At 37.1% G+C, this 24,925-nt stretch overlaps 5 protein-coding genes, 1 long non-coding RNA gene and 2 other non-coding genes across 9 annotated transcripts; 4 read left to right on the plus strand and 4 right to left on the minus strand.

The window, feature by feature from the left end:
* Nucleotides 1–1,829: 1,829 nt before the first annotated feature.
* On the minus strand, nucleotides 1,830–10,034 carry Remo (Remoulade). Its single transcript, XM_089590341.1, has 15 exons — nucleotides 9,890–10,034; nucleotides 9,323–9,593; nucleotides 9,100–9,243; nucleotides 8,952–9,023; nucleotides 8,796–8,867; nucleotides 8,449–8,520; nucleotides 8,286–8,369; nucleotides 7,875–8,204; nucleotides 7,672–7,808; nucleotides 6,717–7,577; nucleotides 6,391–6,640; nucleotides 5,953–6,246; nucleotides 5,119–5,882; nucleotides 4,025–5,046; nucleotides 1,830–3,935 (listed from the first exon to the last, which is right to left on the minus strand). The coding sequence occupies exons 2-15, from the start codon at nucleotides 9,508–9,510 to the stop codon at nucleotides 3,363–3,365; spliced, it is 4,863 nt and encodes a 1,620-aa protein (XP_089446467.1). The 5' UTR covers nucleotides 9,511–9,593; nucleotides 9,890–10,034; the 3' UTR covers nucleotides 1,830–3,362.
* Nucleotides 10,035–10,666: 632 nt separating this feature from the next.
* On the minus strand, nucleotides 10,667–11,890 carry LOC149375116 (uncharacterized). The gene is made up of 4 exons (XR_016292914.1): nucleotides 11,722–11,890; nucleotides 11,421–11,555; nucleotides 11,088–11,227; nucleotides 10,667–10,881 (listed from the first exon to the last, which is right to left on the minus strand). It is a non-coding gene; the product is annotated as an uncharacterized LOC149375116 (long non-coding RNA).
* Nucleotides 11,891–12,250: 360 nt separating this feature from the next.
* On the plus strand, nucleotides 12,251–13,921 carry SerRS-m (Seryl-tRNA synthetase, mitochondrial). Its single transcript, XM_014349996.2, has 4 exons — nucleotides 12,251–12,470; nucleotides 12,548–13,278; nucleotides 13,346–13,513; nucleotides 13,597–13,921. Exons 1-4 carry the CDS (start codon nucleotides 12,405–12,407, stop codon nucleotides 13,919–13,921), a joined length of 1,290 nt encoding a protein of 429 aa, XP_014205482.2. The 5' UTR covers nucleotides 12,251–12,404.
* A 235-nt stretch (nucleotides 13,922–14,156) lies between these two features.
* kra (basic leucine zipper and W2 domain-containing protein kra) lies at nucleotides 14,157–18,013 on the minus strand. 2 transcript variants are annotated; one of them, XM_014350065.3, is made up of 7 exons: nucleotides 17,812–18,013; nucleotides 16,904–16,975; nucleotides 16,400–16,680; nucleotides 15,795–16,099; nucleotides 15,475–15,718; nucleotides 15,179–15,398; nucleotides 14,157–15,099 (listed from the first exon to the last, which is right to left on the minus strand). In XM_014350065.3, exons 2-7 carry the CDS (start codon nucleotides 16,962–16,964, stop codon nucleotides 14,948–14,950), a joined length of 1,263 nt encoding a protein of 420 aa, XP_014205551.1. In that variant the 5' UTR covers nucleotides 16,965–16,975; nucleotides 17,812–18,013; the 3' UTR covers nucleotides 14,157–14,947. The 2 variants fall into 2 exon arrangements, with proteins under 2 accessions (XP_014205551.1, XP_089446468.1); XM_089590342.1 differs by lacking the exon at nucleotides 17,812–18,013 and adding an exon at nucleotides 17,391–17,605.
* A 751-nt stretch (nucleotides 18,014–18,764) lies between these two features.
* Nucleotides 18,765–24,105, minus strand: LOC149375117 (uncharacterized). The gene is made up of 6 exons (XM_089590486.1): nucleotides 24,063–24,105; nucleotides 23,794–23,931; nucleotides 23,464–23,643; nucleotides 23,082–23,341; nucleotides 22,773–22,866; nucleotides 18,765–18,820 (listed from the first exon to the last, which is right to left on the minus strand). The coding sequence occupies exons 1-6, from the start codon at nucleotides 24,103–24,105 to the stop codon at nucleotides 18,765–18,767; spliced, it is 771 nt and encodes a 256-aa protein (XP_089446612.1).
* TRNAL-CAA (transfer RNA leucine (anticodon CAA)) lies at nucleotides 19,034–19,158 on the plus strand. The gene is made up of 2 exons: nucleotides 19,034–19,071; nucleotides 19,114–19,158. It is a non-coding gene; the product is annotated as a tRNA-Leu (tRNA).
* On the plus strand, nucleotides 19,741–19,812 carry TRNAE-UUC (transfer RNA glutamic acid (anticodon UUC)). Its single transcript has one exon. It is a non-coding gene; the product is annotated as a tRNA-Glu (tRNA).
* LOC149375118 (uncharacterized) lies at nucleotides 21,088–22,065 on the plus strand. Its single transcript, XM_089590430.1, has one exon. The coding sequence runs from the start codon at nucleotides 21,088–21,090 to the stop codon at nucleotides 22,063–22,065; it is 978 nt and encodes a 325-aa protein (XP_089446556.1).
* Nucleotides 24,106–24,925: the final 820 nt, after the last annotated feature.

A 24,925-nucleotide genomic window follows, 5' to 3' on the forward strand; every position in this document is an offset into this window, starting at 1 on the left:
GATTTAATCACACCAAAATACATAATATAAAAACATTACATATATTACAATAGTTGAGTTACGCGAATAAAAATGTGTAGTAAAAAACCTGTAGCCAAAATTTACAAAGTACAATAATAAAAGACAGGAAGTCACATGATGCTATGAATGTGAAAAAATTGTTGTCACTTCAACAAAGCACTAATGTATGACTTTTAACCATACCATTTCGTATGGTTGAAATTGATGTATGTATCTTAGTTTTTATCACACCCAAAGTAGAATTTAGTATTTGATGATACCGCTACTACTATTTGGCTGGTAGATTCCGCTTCATGTCTACCATACTTAGTGAAAATAATATTAACTTCCACCATTTTCTATATGTTATTCTTGAGCGAAAGTAAATACACAAATTAGGTTGTTGTAATTGAATCATATCCTACTTTCATAATAATAGTAATTCTGTGAACACTTGCATTTTTATTCTATACTGATAGAATTGTAAATATATACGTATGTTTCTATTAAAAATTTGGATTTTTTTTTTTTTTTTAAGGTACACGTTTTTAAAAATTACCAAAGCTGCATACCTAAGGTATTGTAATATAGTATTAATATCATCACGATATGATTAGGAATGAGGTCAAACGAACTCAAGGCAATAAAAACAGTCGATGCTAAAAACGTGCTATAGTTGCGCAACAACAAAACTTCTCCCGAGGAGATGGAGAAGGTGACATGCTGCTGCTGCATTGAAGGCTTTTATTAGCTTTTCCTTGCGACACAGCAACGCGCTTATGATCATTCAAATGATATTTTGTTTCAATAAAAAAAAAATGAGATTCTACTCGTAACATACATAGTAAAAAATATGGCTTACCCTGCGATAACTGCTCACTAGCAATCTAGAACTTATGTCTTTAAATAAATATTTTATAACTACAGTTTGACTAATAATTTTAAAATCTCCATACAAGTCATAAAAATATCAAGTTAAGATTTACAATTTTTTTCAGCTATCCGCTCAATCGATTATCATGTGTATGATAATCATACCTATATCATCTAAAGTCATTCACAACGAAAGGTAATTTTACAAATCTTCTCACGGTTCGGTACCGACTATTTCGACCGTACAACCAGATAGAGAAGTAGTGCAAAATCAATGCTCCAGTTGCAGAAATGTAGGAAACGGAGACCGATGCAGTAAAAAATGTCTTTTGTACGAAAAATTCACGTCGAAGAAGAATCTGGATAAAGAAAAAAGTTACCAATGTACAGTCATAAAATGCGGAGTCGGTCATTTCTTGAATGACGATTTGGTGCGGAAAGAGTGTACGAGGCCACTGGAATCCTATCGAATAGGATGACAATTGGCTCTCATCTGATTGAATAGGCATATTTTCACGAAAACGGGGAATTTTAAGGGCATTTTTCAGTACTTGCTTCAAACTTTTTGGAGAGATTTTAAAGTGAGTGACAATATTTAAATAATCCTGGACGATTTTCAAACTACATAAGGCGGAAACGGTAAAAAATTCGATATGTCGTACTGTTTAGGACACTTTAATTAACCGCTAGTTTTTTATATTTTCTAGCAAAGCAATAATATTAGGAAAAACTTGGCTGCGACCAAGCGAAACAATATAAATGTAAACCGAAATAATAATAATAATTAATTACAGCGAGAGCATAATAAGCCATTCTGTATAAAATGTACACCTTTCGGCGTGCAAGGGTAATGATAGGCGTTTTTCCAAATGTTTTTTTCACGCCTTGTAAGTAATTATGTAAAACTATGAATAAAAAACTATTTTCAAAAAAAAAAAAAAAAAAAAAAAAGGACACTTTGATAAGATGTAGGAAGAATTTTTAACTAATTTGAGAGTAAATATAACGACTTAGATAAATTTTAGGGTAAAAACACTCCTTTAACCACCTCCGACAAGAAAAAAAACAAACAAAGATGACTGAAATAGACAAAGGAAAAAATTGGAGCACGAGAAGCAAGAGCCAAAAAGTGGCAGAAGAATAAGAGGAATTTTTTAGTGATGACAAGAGAAACGACAAAATGCAAAGCATCGTTTAAAAAAAATGAAATTCTGTAGAAAAAGACTAAGGAAAAAGAAATCCAGAAGGAACAAAGCGTCGACGGATAAATAATCTACAAAACAAAAAAAAAGCGACCATTAAAAGATAGATTGAACGCGAAAGAAAGTAAAAGACACAAAGTGGTTCCGCAAGCAGAGACTTGTCAACAAACTGTTTGACGACAATGTCTAGAAGAATTTTTCGGAATTGCCTAATCTGCTTCGGCCCAAAGAGAATCTAGATTTCAAAAATTATGGAGAAAAATGGTGGCGATTCTTGCCCTTAATGGTAACGTTGCAAAAGTATCTTGACCAAAGAGATGATAAAAAGAGTTTCAGAGGGTCTCCAGTATGTTCATATGGGCTTAAGCATATTGCTTTTGCTTCCAAAAGCATAATTGAGATGTGTTAGAAAAACGTTGGGGAAAAAATATCCCAAAGCCATCTCCATCTACGTCCAAGACAGAAATTCGATGGAGACAATGTGGAACCAAGTTTTTAATTTACAACATATAACGAAACTGGGAAAAGGCAAACCCTTTGCATTCTACCTGTCAACCAACAGTACCGATTGTTCCTTACATTTTTTGGAAAAACAAGAGGAAACCACACGAACCATGAAAGTGTGGAAAAGTACTCGACGAAAAAATATACACGAGATCGGTGGACGTGTCAAGCAAAATAAAAGTTGAAATAAGAAAAAAAAAAGTCTCATGATACTTTGACAGAAAAAGTCACCTGATTTCCGAATAAAGGAGCCACATCGATTCGTGTACAGTTCTAGGTGCTACGTCCCTTTGAACCATGATGAATCGGCAGCCATAAACATGCGCAGGAAGGGGCAAATCGATGCTGGAATAGGCTCAGAGATGCCTTGCCACAGCGATTTCCTTAGACCATCTTAATCTTAATTTTTTCGTATATCAACAACAATGGCCAGCAGCTCTGATTGTGAGCCATGGCTTCCACGACGAAGATCTTGCACCTATACTCTAAAAATATGTAACTACTACTTAGTATTTTTTTTTTTTAATATTAAAATATACCTTAACGTATTAGTATACATATACTCACAATGCAGACGAAGGGAAGACGGAAAAAGCAAAAAATAAATGTTTATAACTAATTTGCTCACGATTGCTGTTAAATAATCTCATCGAACCGACTAAATTAATAATTTTCAAATGCAAGTTGACGGGTGTCACTTTGAAAATGGCACGGTACGCTCGTAAAATTCACAACCAATCCCCTTATTCGGTAGAAAAAACAAATAGGTAAAACATCGATCTCTCACACGCTCGTTTCTTTTTTAACGTTTCTCATTTCGGGTTCCCCGGACTGATCGTTGTCCTCGTTCTCATCGCTGATGCATCTGGCACCGTTCGGCTCGTCTCTTCCCTCTCTACTGCCCTCTTTGCCTTGCTGGTGGTGATAATGGTGCTGGTAATGGTGATGATGGGGATAATGAAGGCTGTCCCGTTCGTCTCTCTGTCCAAAATCGTGAAGTTGCAGAGCTTCTCCAGCCTGCACTGGAGATGTTTTTGTGTGCTCAACCAAAGGCAGTACAGCCTCACTGTTCGACTCGTTCTCTTGGCTTTCGCTCTCCTCTTCCTCCTCCTGCTCCTCTTCCTCTTCTTCTTCGGAAGAATTCACTCTAGTCTTGGAAGCAGCCGGAGCAATAAACGCCAATTCCCGATGCCGCCTGTCGTCGTCGAACTGATTGATGCCAAAGTCATCGGCTACCCGCGAGCTTTCCAAGCTCATCGCGCCGTTCAGGGAGTTACGGAAGCCACTTTTATCTTGCGACGAATTCATCGACGACCTATCCAAGGGTAGCGAGCTGAGGCTGTTGCACATCTCCCGCTGAAACCTTGAAAGTAAACAAATTCCATGATGGATAAGAATAACAAACTAGTAATCTCGCGGGGCATGCAAGCAGTTACAATGTTTACCAACCTGGGCCTCGAGATTCTCTGGTTCCTCTCCGTCGTGATGGTCTCGTCGACGCTCGACCTTCTACCCGCGACACCATCAACGTATCTCGGCATAGCCATTTCACTGATGTCCGAGAGATTATGTTCGCTCCGCTCACTGGTGATCTGCGTCATCGACTCGAGCTCCGAGCTGCACTCGAGGCTGCACTGCTGGGACACGTTACGCGTATGCTTCGGTTCCGGCGGCTCCTCCTCTTCCTCGATCTTCGACTCCGTAGTGTCCGACTCGTACGGACAAGTCGTGTGATTCACCGCAATCACCGGCTGGTACTTGCGACGACTGTGAACAATGCCAGGGCCGTTTTGGGCTGCGCGTGCCGCAGGCGGGGCGGCCTCGTTAATGATCTTCCTCGTACTTTTCTCGAGGCTTTCCTGACCAATGACGTATCTCAGCGCGATATTCCGATCCTCGGAGACGCTGCCGCCGCTGTCTGACAGCATGTTCACGTTCTTCGCGTCGTTCACCGGGTGGTTCATCTCCACGTGGATGTTCGTGTTGTTCACCTTGGCGCTCGTGCTCAGTATGCTCCGCTCGATGTCGTTATCCAGCTTCTGAGTCATGGAACTGGTGGGCACTACCACGGCCCGTCTCGGCACGCTCACGCAGCTCCCGTTGTCGCTCGTCGCACCGCCGTCGCCCTGTTTACGAGGTCCCAGGTTGCTGTTCTTGTTCATGCTGCGTCGTTGTTTCTTGAAGAACTTGCGCGCTACGCCGCTCTGGTGCGGGTTGTAGAACATCTCGACGGAGGCCGGGGCCGACTCGGTGTTGTACGTCGTGACCGAGTTGTTGGAACGGTACTGCTGACGGTGCAGCATCAGAAGATTCGGTTTGGCGACGTGGCTGCTGCGACTCGCGTCGTTGGACGTGAGCTTGGACGTGTTGCAGCTGCTGTGGGACTTGTGCGTGTGACGAGACGAGCCGAGCGAGTTCGCGTCCGAGGTCACTTGCGTTGCCTGGGAATTCGACAGGACAGGAGGAGCTGGAAGGAATAAGCAGTTTTAGAAAAAGCACTCATTACTCGAATCGAGAAATCAAAGAAACGAGACTTAACCAGTCAGTGGAACGAGCGGCTGCGTGGGAATGGCCGGATTCGCGTCCGACACGTTTCTCGTTCTGCAGCAACGATTCTTCTTTTGCTTCAGCCAGCACCTCATCCTCAGCCACTGGGTCCTCACGTCGCTGCGTGCTATCCCGTAAAACAAAAGTACAAACATACCCAAGGAGCTCGAGGACACGGCATAAAGTACCGCGAATATGGTCTCCTTGTACGGTATGTACATGTCGAGCAGGTTGGCCGTCGTCATCGCAGCGCACAGCCAAGATATCAGGTAGAGAATCATGACGACAATCAAGCCTTTGAGCTGCGTCATCTGCGAGTGCTCCTGGTCCTCGACCTCGGACGATACGGTCTGCGAGCTGTGCAAGCTTATCCTGTCCGAGCTGGGATTTGGATTTGGCTCGAGCAGCTCGAGATCGACGTTCTCCGTGGCTTGCGTGCCCTCCGACAGCTGCCCGTTCAGGTCTACGTTGCGAATCGTACACCTAATCAGCATGTGCAAGACCGTCAAATAGATCAAAAGCACCGCAGCTGGAACAAAGAGGGCGGCCAGCGAGGGTGCCGTCGTGAGGAAGCAGTGGGAGTAGCCAGCGTACTCGCGCAGGTTTATCGAGCCCGAGATGCCGCAGATTATCAGCGCTATACCCCAACCGGCGAGGTACAGACCGAGGATCGGCTTGCGGATCGGCTGCTCGCGCAGCTCGTCGTCGTCCGCTATCGGGTCCATCATCGACTTGGACAGGCGCTTGTACATGTTGCTGGAGAAAATCGATCGTTGAGTTTAATTGTAATAATATTTGTTGTTATTGTGATACATGTGTATGTTACCTTGCCGAAACGGTCATCCAGAGCAAACAGCACAGCGTCAGGTAGTGCAAACTGATACCGACGCCTTGGCAAATCTCGACGTTCTCGGTTTGTTGTATACCCGAGCTGTACAAAAAACAAAGAAGAGCTATGGCTATCCAGGTGTTGATCACGCAATGTTTGGCTTTCTTCGGCATGGCTATGGATGCGTAACAGCAGACGTAGGTCACGGTCGTGACGATCAGACACAGTACTAATATGAAACTGCCCACGTATATCGCTGGATTCGAGTATCTGAACTGTGCACCCGTAAAACTGTCAAGGGGAGGAAAATACAAAAGCGTTTTGAATAACTCCAATGCTGATCAACTGCCCTTTTTTTTTTTTTTTTTTTTTTTTTTTTTTTTTTTTTTTTTTTTTTTTTTTTTTTTTTTTTTTTTTTTTTTCGTTTAAACTCACGTTTTTCCATCCTCACTGAGAAACGATGTGTCCTGAAGCAGTCCGTAATAACCCAGTCTGTCACAGCTAAAGATGATAAAATTATTGATGAAGTTTGACAAGTAACAGCCCTGATTGGTCCAGCCACCAGTGTTGTTGTTTAGAGTCGCGTCCCAAACGACTGGTATCGGCTTGCTGTTGCTGTAGTACATCAATGGTGCCTTAAGCATGACGTAAACAGGCTCGGTAAGATTTTCAACGGCTGTCCCGACTGAAACAAAGTCATTACAATCGATAAATATAGTACGATCGACGACGACTTTTTTAGTTATATATTTTAAACTCACTTAGTTTACTGCCAGCGATGCTCGACGTGACGTCATTCTTTTCCGTATCGTTGACTTTTGGGAAGAGCTTGTTATCCGTGTACATGGACACCATGAGCTGATTGTTGTCCGCACTGCTTTTCACGCCCCTAAACAGCGTGGCTGGCAAATGTATGGAAGCTTCGATGACAGTTTCCCCATTCGCGTTGACAATCGCGGTCTTGTTGCTCATCGAGCAGTGCAACATCTTGACAAACGCGTTCTCGGTGCTGCTGTACCAGGTGCAGGTCAAGCCGGCAAAGCTGTCAGCCCTGACCCGGTACTCCTCGAGAGCCATGTTCTTCTTGTACAGTTGTATCAGCTGGCTCGGCGGGGTCACCTCGACTATCAGCTCTATCGTCTTCAGCAGCCTCGTGCACGCCTTGTGCCCGATTTCCGCCGCTTTGAGCATCGACTTTGGCAGATTCAAGAGAACGTTCACCACGTCTATCAGCATCGAGCCGAGCTCCTTCTCCTCGACCAGGTAGCTCGCGTAATTCTCCAAGATCTGAGCTACAAAGTGCACCTCCACGGGATCGGTCAGGGAAGCCCCCTCGCCCGTGATGTTTTTCAATTTTTTTATCGTCTCCAGCAGCGATCCCTTGGGCAACGACGGCTTGGTCAACGATATGTTCACCGTCGAGAATTGCTCGAGTATTTTCGTCGTGGCCGACACGTAGGGGCACTGCTCGGTGTTTAGATTCTCCCAGTGCCCGGTGCTGTTGCATTCGTAAGAGGCTCGTGGCCACGGCTGGGACGATCCGAAGGCCTCGCACGGCAGCTCCACCTTCCAGCCTATGACTGTCCGTGGCCAGGCGTATACCCCTTTGTTACTTCGCGTTACTAAATTTTAAAAAAAAAAGCACCATTGAAATGTCATTTCCACAAAGAATAATTTTGGGGTCTTCCTCGAGACATTGTTTGGAACTTTGCTTACTCGCCAAGGGGCAGTACTGGGTGCGGTTGGATATGACGATAACGTTGATGGCCCGCGATGTGTTTCCATACGCCGAGACGAGAAGGCAATTCCACTGTCCGTTGTGCTCCTCTTTTACCGGATCGATGCTCAGTGAGCTACAAAATGAATTGGTACTCAGAAACAAATAGTTGCTTTAAATTTAAAAAAAAAGATAAAAATACCTCGCAACAATGCCGCTGTCGTCGAGATACTTGTTCTCGACTCTAACGTCGTTGAAATTGTTCTGGGGATTGTTGTAAAAATCCAAATCCAAAATATCGGCAGTGATGTTTGAATTCCAGAGCCAATTGATCTTGGCGAACTTGTCGTTCGTGACACTGGGTGCTCGGCACTTGAGTGTTATGATGTCGCCGGCAAAGACCACTTGGTTCTGATCCGGTACTATCTCGATCGTGGGGGTCGACCATTTGCACTCGTATTCCTTGAGCACTCGTAATTTTTTCACAAACTTGCCTCTCAGACTTTGCGGGGAATCGCACTCTGGTGCCGGGCTACATTGAAAATTTACAATGAGATAATTCACGGGGACTGCAACATGTGTTTCGATGAATTTCATTTATCCTTGTACTCACTTTAACTTGACCGAATTGTTTTGGATCCAATAGCTGAACCAAAATAAATTGCAATCACAGTCCCAAGGGTTGGCAGAGACGTCTCTGATATTTCGAAAGGTAACATTATTTTTAATCTTTTTTTTTTTTTTTTAGTGGAAAATCGGTTTCAACAATGACTTACAATTGCCTCAGCAGCGACAGACTGTGAAAGGTGCCTTCTTTCAAAGTTTGGAGTTTATTGCCATTTAATTTTCTGTGAAAAAAAATTAAAAGCAGTGTAAAATACATGTGTACCAATGGTTCAACGAAGTCTAATGGGCGTGATGCATCTTCTACCATTTTACGACTTCTAGAAAGTGTAGCAATTTACCGAATTTTATTCTAAAAGTAGTCAAATAAGCTGTTCAATCGAAATTCACTACGTTGGATGTTGCGGAGAAAGTAAGGGTCAAGATAAAACAGAAATCAACCAGAGACAATACAAAACAATTTTCAAACTAAACAACTCAAATTTAAATGAAAACTTACAAATGATCTAAAGCCAATAAACCGTGAAATATCGTCACCTCTAACGTGGCTATAGCATTATTTGATAAATCGCTGTATGAACCCATAGCAAAGAAATTATTTTTATTGAAAAACTTAACAGTAAAACAAATTATACTCCAAGTACGCGGTACTTACAGTCTTTTCAAGTTGATTAATGTCTTAAAGGTGTTAGAGTCGATCGATGAAATAAAATTCTTGCTCAAATCTCTGAAAATAATTGATAAACGATGTACACCTCTGTGTTAATCAGTTGGAGTAGAAATAATAAAAAGTAAATTCTTACAGTCTCTCCAAGTTTTCCAAGCCCTCAAAGATCCCCTCGTCTAACACTGTTATTTTGTTGACAGAAAGATTCAAACGTTTCAAGTTTGACAAATTTTTGAAACTATCCACCCTGATTATTGATATATCATTTTTACTTAAATCCCTGGAAAAAAAGGAACACATTTTGTCATCAGCTGTAAAACATTGAAACAATCTTATCCACTGATTTAACATCCACTTACAAGTGCAGCATCTCAACGCTAACGTCCCTAAAGTCAATTTCTTTAATCTCTTGTATGTCATCCTTGCAAACAACTTTCCGCCATTCTGCTTGTGGTTTGATGTGTTTGCAGGTGCAACGGGATGGGCACACGGAAGAGGTGGATTGGAACCCTTTCAAAAGGGTCAAGAACAGGAGTATCCTGAACATTTTGTTCGCAAAGTGATTTTTAATGGAAAGTCAGGGAGAAGGAGAGAGAGAGAAGAGACAATGGATAGAAGAAGGCTTTTCACCTGCAATTGAAAAAAAATCAGAGACTCATTTGACTGGCAATAATCAGCTGGTCCCTACTGTTTGCCCAATCATACATATTTAAAACGCTTGGCTAGATTTGAAAAATCCAATCTTATAATGCAATAAGCGCGTGCGCTCTCTTTGTTTACAAACGCGTGGGCGTTTGTTTATATATAACTAACAGGAAAAGCAGCACCAATGGGTCATTGACATGCTCTCTCTGGAATACTGTACTTGGGTGCTTGTATATATCTTAAAAAACAATATTCAAGTAAAACGTGTGTTAAGAACTCACAAGCTTGAAGAGGAGAATAGTTGACTCTTCCCTGAGGCCCCAAGACTCCTCTTTTTTTTTTATCTTCACATCTCCACCCCACTCTTGAAGATCAGATATTTTTAATCCGACTCCTTTGAGATATTGAAAACTAAAACAAAGGTGTATTCACGCACAAGCAAACTCCGTTTTATTGAATTTTTGAGAGGTAGCATGTAGCTTCTCGTTGTAACAATGCACTTGTTCCCACTACTCCCTACATATTTGCAAAAATACACTGTACACGCGCGTGTTCTCTCGTTTGTTTTTAATTACTTAATTCGCGAATAAGCCGATGACCACGATGATAATACCGTTGCATGGCCATTAAAATCTATATACCATGGGAAGGCGACTGCTGCCGCCTTTCTTTAAGGCTGCCGCCGATGCAGAAGCATGAATATATCTTTCGCTTTACTCGTGGCCTGGAATTTCAAGTACACCTTTGGGGGCCCTTTTTTTATATGTGTAGAGCTGGTGTATATAATGCGTATAAAAGTTATGCCCTTTACGTGCCACTTTCCACCTGCTGTAGGTGTGGACTCTGCACTCTCTTTATCTTTGCTGCATACTCTCTCTTGAGAATAGGAGTTTGGAGATCGGAGTACCTATATATATACATTTACACATGGGGGAGACGGGAGAGTTTTGGAGCATTGGAGCTTTAAGTGGAGTTCTGTGATGTCACTATGGGATAACTGACGTCATGCAAGGCAATGCGTAAAAAATGCAAACCAGAATTCTGAATGTGATCATTTATTTAGGTGGAATTGATTGTTCCTTGGCTGCTCTAGCTTAGCATTTTTTACAATTCAATTGGTATTATTTTTACGTTGGTAACGAGGATGAAAAGTTGTATATGAAGCTGAAAGAGGCATCATTTTTCCAAACGTGCTGTGTTTAGTAATTTTTCTGTCTTTCTGTAGCACTGAAGTAATTACTCCTTCCTTGGCGTCCGTAAATATTTGGGCAGTCTGAAAAAACATTTAGATTTTAGCACAAACGTTTAGTCTAATGATTAGAAAACATAATAGTTTCCATGTTTACTTAAATCAGTGTCAAGTTACATCTTTTAAACAGTATACATTATAGAATATGCTGTTATCAGGTGAAGAAATTCTAACATCATGTTAATACGTCATTTAATCAACAAATAATTTGATTGTATTTTCATACTCACTTTAATGATTTTCACGTTGAGCTGCTTACAAATGTGCACAGCAATCATTTCTTGATCAGAAGAATGATGTAGACAACGGATTTGTTACTAAAGTAATGGCATTTACCAGCCTCCTTAGTAGCAATGACAAGTGAAAAACACTGGAAAAAATATAATTTTTGTACATCTTGCAATACTTAGGCCTAAACAATTTTAATACTTTCTTTTTTATCAGTGTCAAGTTTCATCTAGTGAACAATAAATGTAATAATTTATTGTCCTCAGGTGAAGAAATTCTAACATCACATGATTATGTTTAAACATAGCAACTAATAAAAATTCAAGTAAACAAACCTTTTATTATCTTGCAAACTTCGCATTCAATATCGACATCTCACGTTATCAATAGCATTAGTTGTAAGTTGTTAATACTTGGTGCCTCCAAAGCAATTTTTTGGTAGTTTAAGTTTTTCAGTTCCATACTGGGTACTGAAAAATAAATAACATTTTCTTAGCAAAGACTCATCGTTATAGAATTTTGGAATATTCATTTATAACAGGCAGAAGTGTATACTAACTTAAATGAAGTGATTAAACATATTGAGATTCTTTAATCGTAAAATAATCACAGAGTTAAAAAAATCAAATATCTTACCTTGCTCTACACTACTTTTTGTATAATCAATGTAAGTGATTACTTATTATCTTGAAGATTTCGACGTAGAGTAATCGAAGCTAAAATTGTACTGCGTCAAGTATTCATCCCCGGGATCACAATCGGATAATCGGATTCAATTCACGTTTCACGACGTTCACGCGTTCACGGTTCATATTCAAAACAAATCTAACATAACCTATAACCTAACCTTATCTTTATCATTTAATAAGATTGATTTCGATTATCGATAATCGATCGATAAAGCTTTGCAGTGCACTTCAAGCTTCACTCGGATCTCGGCTGTCGTCTGCTGCAATATCGTCCGGCGATGCGGGTTTGTTGAGACTTTGTTCATTTCATAGAGGTATAATAATTATTATATGGTTCATTTGTTGTGTTGTGAATCAGTTGAGTTTAACTATATACTTATACATATAGTTTTTAACTTTATGTGAGTAAGTGAAAAGATTTTAAGTGACGAAATAAAACTGTTATGATTAAAAAAAATAACAATCTTGACTCATTAAATTAGTAGGTAGTCATTATGCACTATGGATTATATATTTTTGAATCTAAACATTAATTATTAATGTGATATTAGAATAATTTTGAAACCTTCAGCATCAATTTAACGTATTATTGTTACTACGTTTTTTCATTAGAAATTAAAAAAATTAACTATGAAGAGAATCAATAGACAGCTTTTAAAAATTTTCAGTTTCAAGAGACTGTACAGTCAAGATGTGGTTTGTTGTTGAATTTTTTGTTGAAAGTTATTTTTAATCGAACATTTGATAACCAATATGTATACCTCTGCCTACAGCTACAAAAGAAAATCATACCGGTTTTGGATTCAGAAATTCACTTACCAGAACCCGAATATGATATAGATTTTTGGTGCAATCCATCTAACCGAGATTTGATAGTTGAAAACATTTCAAAGAGAAAAAGTCATGCAGACATTAATAGAATTCTGCAGTTGCATCAAAGTTCCCATTCTCAGGAAGAACTTATAAACGAAATACGAAAAATTCCTAATCTTACAGATCCCAAAGTTCTTGAATACAAAGACAATGAGCCTTGCGTTCTTAGAAAAATGGGAGAGCAGCCTACTTTTAAATTTAAACCACAAGAATTTTCTCAAATAATGGCGAGATTAAAGTTATTGAAAAGCGATCGTCTAGGCCCAGTAACAGGGTCCAAGAGTTACATTCTCATGGATGATCTGGCAGAACTAGAGCAGGCTCTTGTCAAATACACTATCAAAGAACTGTTGAAAAATAACTTCCATCTGATCTCTGTACCAGATATTTTACCTTCCCAAGTCATTGAAAGGTGTGGACTTATCAGTGATGGTGAGAGAAAACTGGTATATGAGTTGGAGCCATTTTATGGCGACGATTTAAGTCTGTCAGGTACAGCTGAGATGGCTTTAGCTTATAAATTGTCAAACAAAATATTCTCTCCTCACGAGTTACCCTTGAAACTTGCCGCTGTGAGTAGATGCTACAGAGCTGAGATTTCACAGCTGGCTGATGAAAGAGGCATTTACAGGTATATTAAGAAAAATAAATAAAAAATCATTTATCTTATCCTGTGTAGTTAATGAATTTATTTGCAGAGTTCATCAGTTTACCAAAGTTGAAATGTTTGTTTGTTCCGATCAAGAAAAATCAATTGAAATAATGGATCAAATTGTTGCACTGCAGGAAAAATTATTTGGGCAGTTAGGATTGTATTATCAAGTATTAGATATGCCTCCTAATGAATTGGGATCACCAGCTTATAGGTAAAAATATCTAACGTGATCCACTTTGAAAAAGTCTTTTTTTATGCTCCCTTTTTTCTATATCATACATTGTGTAATTGTAGAAAAATCGATATTGAAGCTTGGATGGTAGGCAGAAAAAAATTTGGCGAAGTGTCAAGCTGCAGCAATTGCACGGACTATCAAGCGCGAAGACTCAACATTAAGTACAAAACGAAAGATGATCAAATTTTACATGTGCATACTTTGAATGGAACAGCTTGTGCAGTGCCCCGTATGCTTATCGCGATTTGCGAAACACATCAAAAGAACGACAGTAGCATCGCTGTGCCAAAAGTTTTGCAAGAATTTATGAATGGTAAAAGTTTTATACAGAAAAGTGACGCACCACGAACTAAAGTATTCAAAAGTAATCAAAAAGTTAATTGACACAAAGATAATTTGTATTATAAATGTAAATAAAGTCGTTAGTTGAAAGCGCTACATGTTTTAAATTATTCATCACCAACTTTTATCATCACGAGTCAATCAATTAAAAATTGTCTTACTACGGTTGAAAAAATTGTATTACTATCTTAAGTTTGCATATTTATAGTAGGAAATTGCAATTATTTTTGGATAGGGAAAAAGGGTTGTATTGAATGTAAATATAGACCACTAAATATCAAACATCATTTGACAGTATATTTTTATAAACTGATACATCGTTTTATCTTATTGTACAAATTAGGTGAAGGTTTTGAAAAGTGTACATACATATCTTCATTAAATTCTGTATACACATTGCAAAGTGAAGTCTTGTAATTTTTTTCTCTCAATGCAATACAATTTAGACATCATTGCAAATTTACAATCTTACTGTATAGGAATACCTCTTTTTTTTATTAATTGTTCGATATTTTCAAGGTCTTTTTTTTTTCTTTTAAAAAAATCAGATATTTGATAAGATATGGAACTTGTGTTTTTAGTTTTTTAAAATAGTTATTCCTGTTTATGAAGTCATGAAGTCATAAATAGTTTTTCAACACAGAACGTTCCATGTATATAAAAAAAAAAAATTTTGTTTTATTTTTAGACAGACTCTGTCTTGTCCTGGCAATGAGTGTATCTAACACGAGCATGAAATATAATTTTTTTTTTTTTTTTTTTTTTTTTTTTTTTTTTTTTTTTTTTAATGACTTCTTCATTATGTAAATCTTACGTACTCAAAAAAATATACTTTGGTAAAAAATATTTCTTTCTGTTGCTTACTTTAATGCAAAACTTTTATAAGTCAATTCACAAAATTTTATTTCCATCATTCAAATAAATTATTGCTATTTTAGGCGGTATAAAACTCGTGTTTCTATTAGTTTACACCGTAAATCATTAAAAAAAAAAAAAAAAGAAAAAAAAAGAAAAAAAAAAGGGTACGTTTTTGAGTAAACAGTAAAATTGTCAATACTTTGAATTCGTTTAGTCATCTTCTTCTGCTGATTCAGACTCCTCTTCAGCATTTTGTAACCACTCGACGAACTTCTTCATTTGGTCCAAAAAGAGCATTTTTCCTTTAACTGAATGCCCGTCCTTGTACCACCTTAGAATCACTTCTTCTGATATTACATCGGCTGTAAAAATGATTTATGGCGTATGAAATTTTTTTTTCTTGTGATGAGCAATTTGAAAATTTTACTTTAAATGACTTACTTTTGTAAAATAGTAGAACAATTTTTTGGAAGACTTTCATAAAGTTCATATTCTCGTAGCAGAACTCTTGAACTTTAAGTAGCAAAGCAAGCTCAGACTTGGCAGTGGTAGTGAAAGCGGCAAACAATTGTGAGTAACTCTTCAAATGTTTCAGTGCTTGTTCGGCAACCAATTCCTCCTTTTTGTTCCATTCAGCTTGTCCCATTACTGTACTCCAAATCTGAAACATCCAGACAAGAATATTTAGATAACAGCCCAATAACAAACCAATTTGTTCATAAGCAATTTATTCTTACCAGTCCAATAACGTCATGTTCAGGAATTGTGTGCCGTTGAGCCATTTCTTTGAGATCATTGACAATGTCTTTTATGGGTTTATTGTCAGACAAGTCATCTAAAAGTAATGTTTGAAGGTCTCGTTTGGCTTCTTGGCTGGCTTGAGCCTTATGGAGTTTTACAATGTCAGCTAGCTCAACAGTTTCGAAAACGGACCTAAAGTATTCATCTGTCCTTTTGTTTGGTGGAACAAACTCCATTAACCTACGAAATCAACAATCATTTCAGTTACATACTTGAAAAAAAATTAGGTACAGTGAGAGCACAAGAGCATACACACCTTCCTTCAATACCTCCCTTTTTCAATGCCGTCATCAAACTGGGCAAGCCTTTTTCGTTCTTCCATGTCACACACACTTCAATAAGAAAGTCCAGAGCAAGGTTGTCCTTTACGAGATGTTCGTTGATTAAAACAGAAAGCACCGTTGGTGGTACAGCTCCATTAGAAATCCAGAGGGCAGTCATTCTAGCCAGTTTAATTCTCTCCTCTATGCTGAACCCTTTCATGAATACTAAAACTTTTTTCATTTCTTCTTCAAACATCTTCTCCAGGTATTTGTATCTCCGCGTGAGTTTGATGAAGACCTGTACACATACAAGATGATTTTTATTTAAAATTTATTATTCAAAAACAACTCATACAAAACTTTTGTTTTGCCTTTGTCTTTTTCTTAATCTCGTTATGAAATGTACAAAAATATTATATACTCTTTATTTAGAGCACGCACGTAATCATTGTACTTAAGATCATGATCTTTTAAATCGTTCCAATGTGTACCATGACCTGTTATTCATTTTTATAGGCTGATTTTCCAAACTAAAACTAATGAAACCCAAGATTTGGTCAAAAATATCGAGCGACTATAATTGTTACAATGGTCTCACCTGCTCAAAATTGCGCATAGACTCCATCTCCGCAGACTGGCCAAAGACACAGGCTGTGGTTTTGACGAGCTTGTCACCATCTTGAGCGATTGTACCGCCTGGAATGAGGAGACCACCAGCAATCAGAATATCAAAGAGAACTTCACCGTAACGACGATAATCAAGTTTAGAGCCAGCAGTATCCAAGTACTTTGAAATTGCCTCTAAGTCGTTGTCGGCTTTATCGAGACCAGAGATGACAGCGTCACGAAATCCAGTTGGATCATATTTTTCTTTTTCATCTGCAAAGAGGCAAAAACAGAATTAGAGTGCCTCTATCTTGGTAACAAAGGCCAAAGAGCTGTGTGAATCATTCAGACGTGAAACAAAGTGAGGGTGAAACTTATTTTCACTTTTGTCTCTTAACAAAAGAGAACGAAAAGAACACATGCACGTATTACATATAATGTGAAAGTGTCAAAGTATATCGTATGTGGCTAAAAAAAAAAAAAATGATCAACTCACCTCTTTTTCTGGTCTTGATGCGTTGACCTGACAACACTGGCTTTTCTATTTTTTGACTCATACAATATCCCTCTGAAAAACGATCGAAAGAAAATTAGATATGCAATCGTTGAAGTGCACCTATATGTATTTTATATTATAAGAAAGAGATTGTGCTTATGTTTCTAACGGAACCTCAAGCCCACAGCAATCTTAAAAAAAGAGAAGAGAGAGTAGCATGACGACAACGACGTTACATACGTATAAGTATAGAGAAAGCAAGAGACACGGGGATATTTAAAGGATACGTATATGATCGTGCAAACGTGTCCGAGAGAGAAGGAGGCTCTGAGAGAGAACGAGCACGAGGACGTATCGTCCTTCACGTACACGCGTACAGGACAAATTCTCTAGAACGCCACTCGTGCGCTGACATGTATATCTATATGCATTATAATCCACCACCCAACGGAATTATATACGTCTTCGCCAGGTACCAAGTACTTACTTAAAAACGTTTGCTCCAAAAGATTTGCTACCTTGTTATTATTTTACGAACAACACCAACCGCGCGAGAATATATAGAACTAATTTGTTAATGAAAATGCGAAAAAAAAGAGGCAAAGAAAAGAACACCCGCGAGAGGTTAAGGTCGTAGTCGCGGGGGAAAGGAGCGAGAGAGGCCACACGGTTCGAGAGAGCCACGATGGCTGATTCGATTACTGTTGCGAAAGAGAGATAGACAATGAAAACACTGTGGGACTCTATCTGCCCGCCATGCGAGGGAAAAAACGGAAAACTTTGGTAGATACGGGCAGTTTTGCCTGCTCGTTATCGCCTGTTTATCAAACAAAATGTACGACTTTCCGAATTTTGAGCTAATGTACGAAAAATGAGGTAATTTTAAGGAATAATTAATCGGTACTCACTTTGTAACAGGTACGAACCGAAAAAAACCGCTTCCACTCAAACTAATTTGCTCCTCACGTATTAATTACGACAGTGATAACCGCACAATGTGTATGCCCGCGAAATTTATGGTCTTATAATAGCGAATGAACTGTAATTGTGCGACTATACGCGTTGAGTAAAATTAGTTTCTGTTTCTGCTCCGCTTCTAAAACGACACATGCGGCGCGCTCGTCTGCTTGAGCTTCTACCCCCCCCTCTCTTGCAGCTATCTCTCTCACGACAATCTACCGATTACCGATAATACAGGTTTGTTTAACAATGCCAGTGTTAAAATTATTATTCATCAAATTTGTTCAGAGTAAAATTTCTTAATTCAAAATCTACGAACCAAGAACCACAAGTTCTTATTATCTGTACTTTTAAATTATACGTAGGCAAAACATTCTACAGTTGAAACTTGTATTAATATTAGAAAAGATATTGTCATATCCTCTTAAAAAAGAAAAATAAACCTATGTAAGGTCATGAGGATATAAATAATTGTTGTGTAAATAAAATAATAATACATTCTTACATATTTTACCAAGATCCAAATAATTAAATCTTCAGAGAAAATCTTTTTTCCCGTTCCGAGCCTTAACTAAAAAAAACTCATCTTGACCGCGACGAAATTGAAACGGAAACGAAAACTACTAATCAGGCGTGTTGATTTTTTTTTTTTTTTTTAATTTTCAACCTTTAATTCTACTCTACTTGCTTTTGGTCTGTTTTTTTTTTTTTTTTTTTTTTACGGGAACTTTGATTTTGTCTAGATAATAAAAATTTAAAGGTTAAATTAGACCTGTTGAAATTGGAGACAGAAACAATTGAAAAAAAAAAAAAAACATATGCATGAATTGGTGTATGTTGACAATTTTAAATTAAACTAATTATTTTTAATATACACCAATCATGCATATTTTTTTAAGCATTATATTAAAATTTTTAATTTTATCATAAATTTTATGTAAGTTTCGCTAGATGAAGCTGGGAGCTGGCTCGTCTTATCATCGGAGCAAGTTAAACTTTTTTGTTGAATATCTTGCAATTGATAATAATTGTCACACGTAATTGGTACTTATTGTTTGGATGTGCCTATTATAATACATTTAAAACTTCACGACTGCATAAATTGTCGAAATTTCTTATCTTATCAGGTCTCTATCTAATATTGTGCTTTTATGTCACTCGCGTCCAACTGTCAGGATGGCCGAGCGGTCTAAGGCGCCAGACTCAAGGACGTAATCCTTCTCGGCACTTGTACCGAGTATTACTGGGCGTTCTGGTCCTCTCTGAGGGCGTGGGTTCGAATCCCACTTCTGACAAAAATTTTTATTATTCTTTATTTTGCATCTCTTTTTCCTATTGATTTTTTTTTAACGCATACTTGTTACAAAAACCATTTTTGTATATCTACTGTGTTTGACAAAAATACAAACTTTTTCTCACTTGATATTTAATTAATCCCAATTTACAAGTGAATTAGTAATTAATGGTAAAAAATAGTTTTTTCATATGTTTTTCTATTAGAAATTTCATATTTTTTTAAAATGAATGTTTAAAACTTATTTAATAATTTTATTTAGCTGTTTTACTCATGTAATTCATAGTGGGCATCTACGCTATTAGTATAAATATTTATGCATTCATTGTAAAATTAACAATTAAAAATTAAATGACAGTGGTGTGTTGCCGAGTGCAGCACGTACAGCAAAATTTACAAGGGTGTATGCTCAAATTAATTATACGAAACTAAGATGCAAGATGTAAATGTATTATGAATTAATAAATAAAGTAATAAAAAGTTATTTCACTTTTTTTTCTTTTCTTCCTTCTCTTCAAAAAATTTGAAGCTATAAGTATGGTGAATACTCTTCATATTTGATATTTGGTATGTCCCTACCATCTCCCATATGGTCTAGTGGCTAGGATACCTGGCTTTCACCCAGGAGGCTCGGGTTCGATTCCCGGTATGGGAAATTTTTCTTTTTCTTACGCACATTTTAAATATTGATGCTCTCAGTTAAACATTTTGGAATTTTTTAATTGTTTTATCTCAAAACCTAAAAGTTTAAAAATCGTTTTATTTCTCAATCAACACTTGGAGGTTTTCATGATAATTGAATATCTAAATCACACATTCAAATTCAAGAGTTTTATTGGCCTAAAAAATTATAAGATATCAATAAAAAGAATAGTAATAAAAACTTATCATTTTAAACTGTGCATTCGCAGAAGCCGATAAATCAAGTCACTTTTCTTTCTCTTAATTTTCTTAAAATCTAAATGGTTTACATAAGTATAATTTTCACAATTCGAAAAAATTACTTGTGTAAAAAAGGTACAAATACAATTTTTAGGTATAGAGATTTGTCATGTACTTTGAGAGTTATAGTCGTTTTAGTGACAAATCCCGTGAGACTGTGTGTGAAATTGGTGAGTGTTCAGTGGCGATTTCTGATAAATAAAGTGGTTGACCCTAGTATTTTTTTCATCGCAAATTAATTAAGCACGCTTTATTTATATCATTTCAAAATGTCAGGGATTATTATCATTCCAGTAAAAATCGTCCAAGCCACCTTAAATATAACTTATTTTCACATTATGTAGTCTCATACGGTTTTTTTTCGGCACTTGGGAATATGATGAGAAGAACTATGGGATATTGATGGGAAGAAGTATGGAATGAGAGATAGAGTTTTTTTTTTTTTTTAAGTGTTTAATATTTAATACTTTAATTGCATTATACGTATTGATCGAAGAATGTATTTCAAATTACATACCTAAATTGATTAACGAAATTGAGCACCTAAAATTCCTGTATATTTCAAAGAGTATTTAATGTATTTTTCGAGGAGCTTTATTTAATCCTGATTTTAACGTGCTGAGTAACCTTCTTATTAATTAAAATATTCCTCATGAATTTTACTGCACCCAATGAAAATAATATTTTTCTCGTATTATTATTGCATTAAAACAACAGAATATGCTTCAATTAAGGGAAATAATTATTTTAGCTAATAATATTAAAAAGTACAATCCTGTTAAACTATACAAGTATAACGACGACGAAGCTTGAAAAAAAAAAAAAAAGTTCATTTCTTAATAGCGATGCAGCAAGTAACAAATAGCCGAGTAATATTTCATTGAAACCATTTTCTGTAGAACCCATTAAATGTGACGAAACAATTTTGCCATTAAAATCTTCATACTCAGTTCGAAATTGCTCCCATTTCGCAAAACACCGCAACACGATGAATCTGTTCAAAATGTCTGTGATGATAAAAATTGTGTGTTACTACGAAAAATTTATCGGTCTTCTTCCATTCGATGGAACAGATTTGCAATTATCTTACGTAAGAGTTATTTACACGGTACTACTAACGGCAATTTATTCTTGGTCTTACATCGTAGTGATTAGAAATAGGCTGGAGCTGCACTTGCCCCGAGAAACGCCGTTGACGATAACAATGGATGCTCTGGCCCTGACCTTTCAATACTTTGCCGTCATCTCATCCTGGCTGGTCGTTATACTCCGACGGAAAAACGTAAAGGCTATTTACGAGGGTTTCGTGAAAATCAAACCCATGGCGGACCATTTGCACGTCCGTCTGATGCAAAATCACACGGAAAAATTAAAAATAGTCTGGATACGGCTCGTTTTCATCAATTTTCTCTACCTCTTCATATCCCTGTTCGATCACTTTTCACTGCTGGACTACCCCGATTACCAAAAACAGGCCAACTCCTGGTTCTTGTTCAGCGCGCCCAAGCTCGTCTACTACAACGCGTACTTGTTTTTCATCGAGCTCATCCTCGTACTGGAGCAAAACTTCAAGGCTTTGAACAAAGCCCTGTTCGCTTCCTTCTCGCGGAGGCTCGAGGACGCGTCGTTCCACGACTTTTCGGGCGGCTCGCTCGTGGCGGTGGGGAAAATGTACGCCGTCGCTCGGTTCCACGAGACGCTGTCCGAGCTGCTCGACGGTGTCACCGGCTTTTTCCGGCCGACGATACTCTTCTCCTTGGCCGCGACCTTCGTTCACTCGTTTTTGGACATTTACTCCTTGTACCAGATGCTCACGTACGGTAAAGTGTGGACGAACCTCGACTACTGCGCCTTTCTCACCAACCTCATGTGGCTGGCCACCAAAATTTTCGGCATCTATTTCGTTTGCAGCGTGCCGGACGCTGTGTGCGCACAAGTACATATATACTTTCAAACCTACAACTAACCTTTTTTTTTTTTTTTTATTTAACTTTGATGAAAAAATTGCTGATTCGATTCTTTTTTAGGCGAATCGAACGATTTTCACGATTGATCGTTTGTTGAATAATCATCATCAAATGAAGAACTGCAGAGAAGCGGTCAATGTTGCTTTTTTAGCTATCAATTATATAATATATATATTCAAGTGTATGACAACGAAAACTAACTAGTGTTTTACTTTTCAGACAAAAACATTGATATTGATGTTGTATCAGAAAAAAATTCACATATCCATTTACGGACTGTTCAATCTCAATTTTTATTTATTCAGAAATGTAAGTCTCCCTTCGAAGTATTTTTGAAAGAAATAATGAGAGACAATGTTTCTTTTTTTTTTTTTTTTTTTTTTTTTTTAACAGATTATAAGTACAGCCATAATGTGCCTCGTGTTTATGTTTCAACTTGATGATTTAGTCAGTTTCGATCTTCAAAACCAATGAGGTGCAAATCACGTCTGCGATAATTTAAGAATTGGTCCATTTACCTGGTATGTTTATGGTTTTTGTATTTTTTATTTATATTATACAAAATTTTTTTCCTTCATGGAGCTGATGCTGTCGGTGGATCTAGCTGGTACATGATAACGATGCATGTCGCAGTCAAGGTGACAATCTTGAAATAAAAAAAAAAAAAAAAATTTCTACCACAGTGTTGACAAACAAATTTTTCAACTCACACTTTGAAAGCACTTGTAATCCAAACAAAAAAGCCCATATATCGATGCACTGAATTCCTTTTGAAGGAAATGCAACGAAATTCTTTGTATCTGTATGGACAAACAGAGAAAATTTGTTCACCGTTTTCTTTTTTTATAAACTATAAAATATTACCTTTGAGTAATTCTCGTAATTATGTTCCTTTAATTTATCGAACGCACCGCTTAATATAGTAATCGTTTTGTTAGCCTAGAATATACGATCGAATGGAAAAAGTTCTCCGTGCATATGTAATGAGAATAGTGTGTAAATTGATTTTACTGACCTCATAAGTCACTGCGTCGGGCAGAGCACAAAGAAAATACAATATAATGATTTTTGCTGTTAACCAAAACATGAGAGATCCAAAGTCAAGAAAATCCATCAAATGCCAAATTTTATCGTAGTTCACAAAAAGATTTAGTCGGTAAATCGAACAAGAGATATTCACAAAATTACCCAATATGACTGTTAAAATTGTAAATTGAAAAAAATTCGTTACTTCAGTCATAAGGTCGTACAAGCAGTCACAAGTTTCCTCAATTTCTGACAAAAAACAAATCCATGTGTACATTTTAACACTTTTCATTTCATTTATTTATTTTTTTAATTACCTTGAATTTTTAAATATCTTTTTCTATGTTTCACCAATGACCCGTTTAAATCACCAAAGTAACCCAAAATCAGACCAATGCACATGATGTAGAAGAGAATGGCTATAATTAATATCACGTAGGCGCTTTGATAGGATGTCCAAAACACAAATTCCTCAATGGTTATGGATTTATTTGCTAGAAATCGGAAATGATCCATGCAACATAGCGGGTAAAATATGACACCCAAGACTCCTGTTAACATTAAAAAATTTATCACAAAATCTTTCCTTTTTCCACGAGTCTCGGGGAATCGGCAATCCAGCTTTTGGAATTTTTTCACAACAAAACCTATACGTCTTTGACCAAACGCAAAGTTGATCAAACAATGTGTAATCGTCGAACTTTGCAGAATCGTTGAGATTACAATCACTAGGATGGACATTAGTGTTTCTTTGGGTAGTTTAAGTTGACATCGACTTTTAATTGCCAATATGCTGCTCAGTGTGTATATACACGCGAGGATCAAATTATAAATTGATCCTGGGTAAGAAGAGCGGAGATTTTTTTTTACATCAAGTGAAAATGGACAGAAGCCCAGAATTTTGTGGCTCAAGTAAATAAAAGTTTCTTTACTTAAATGTTGCATACTTCCAACTTTATTGACGACTAACCATTACAATAGAACAGCATGGGCAATTTAGTATTCTTTGGCATGTAACAATTGGCTAATGGATTTTGTTAATGTACAGTCGCATAAGTCAATAGTATTGATTATTATCATTGCAATGACGATATGATACGTAGAATAAAAAATAAAACAATTGTACATGTCTTTACGAGCAAATATTCATAATTTTACAAGTTGGATTTTTGTCCCTTATTGTGATTTTTCTGTATTTTAACTAGTTTGAATTTCCTCGAAAGTTACTGTTTTATCGTATTCAGAAATATCATTAAAAACATTCATGATTTATAGATGAAGAAATTGAAAATTGTTGTAACCATTTTTGTAACTATAAAAATTATATCTGATCTTTCAACTTTTGTTGAAATAAAAATAGTGCCTCTTTGCCATTTAGAATTCATTGCAGTTAAAATTCGAAACATTCACTTTCTGTGATGTATAGTTTTCATATTGAATGTTTGTGTTACGTGTTAATCTGTCATATAAATCGATGAAATCCACATTGATAGTCCTTCATTTTAGAGAACAAAGCATTAAATAATTCCAGGTGTCTTAAACTATAACAATAACAATTTTCATTATATTGCAGCGTTGCATTTTATTTTGCCGCTTCTATAATATTTATTCATTCACATTACAATATTCTAAACAGAAAGACATAAACATTCGTTCGTAATGACAAAGAAGATGCTGATTTCCCCATGACCCATACAGATCATAGTTATAACGCGTACACCAATAAGGTATATTTTTTCTTACTCATGTGCTTAAAAATTATCAGTAATTTATTAACTGCGTATTATTACAATTTAGTTAAATGCTGACGTGACCGTCCAAACGTCCCCTCTT

The sequence above is a fragment of the Copidosoma floridanum genome, unplaced genomic scaffold (assembly GCF_036245765.1).
Source record: "Copidosoma floridanum isolate Cflo_tuat_1 unplaced genomic scaffold, Cflo_Japanese_pri ptg000012l, whole genome shotgun sequence".
In the NCBI taxonomy this organism is placed as follows: Eukaryota; Metazoa; Arthropoda; class Insecta; order Hymenoptera; family Encyrtidae; genus Copidosoma; species Copidosoma floridanum.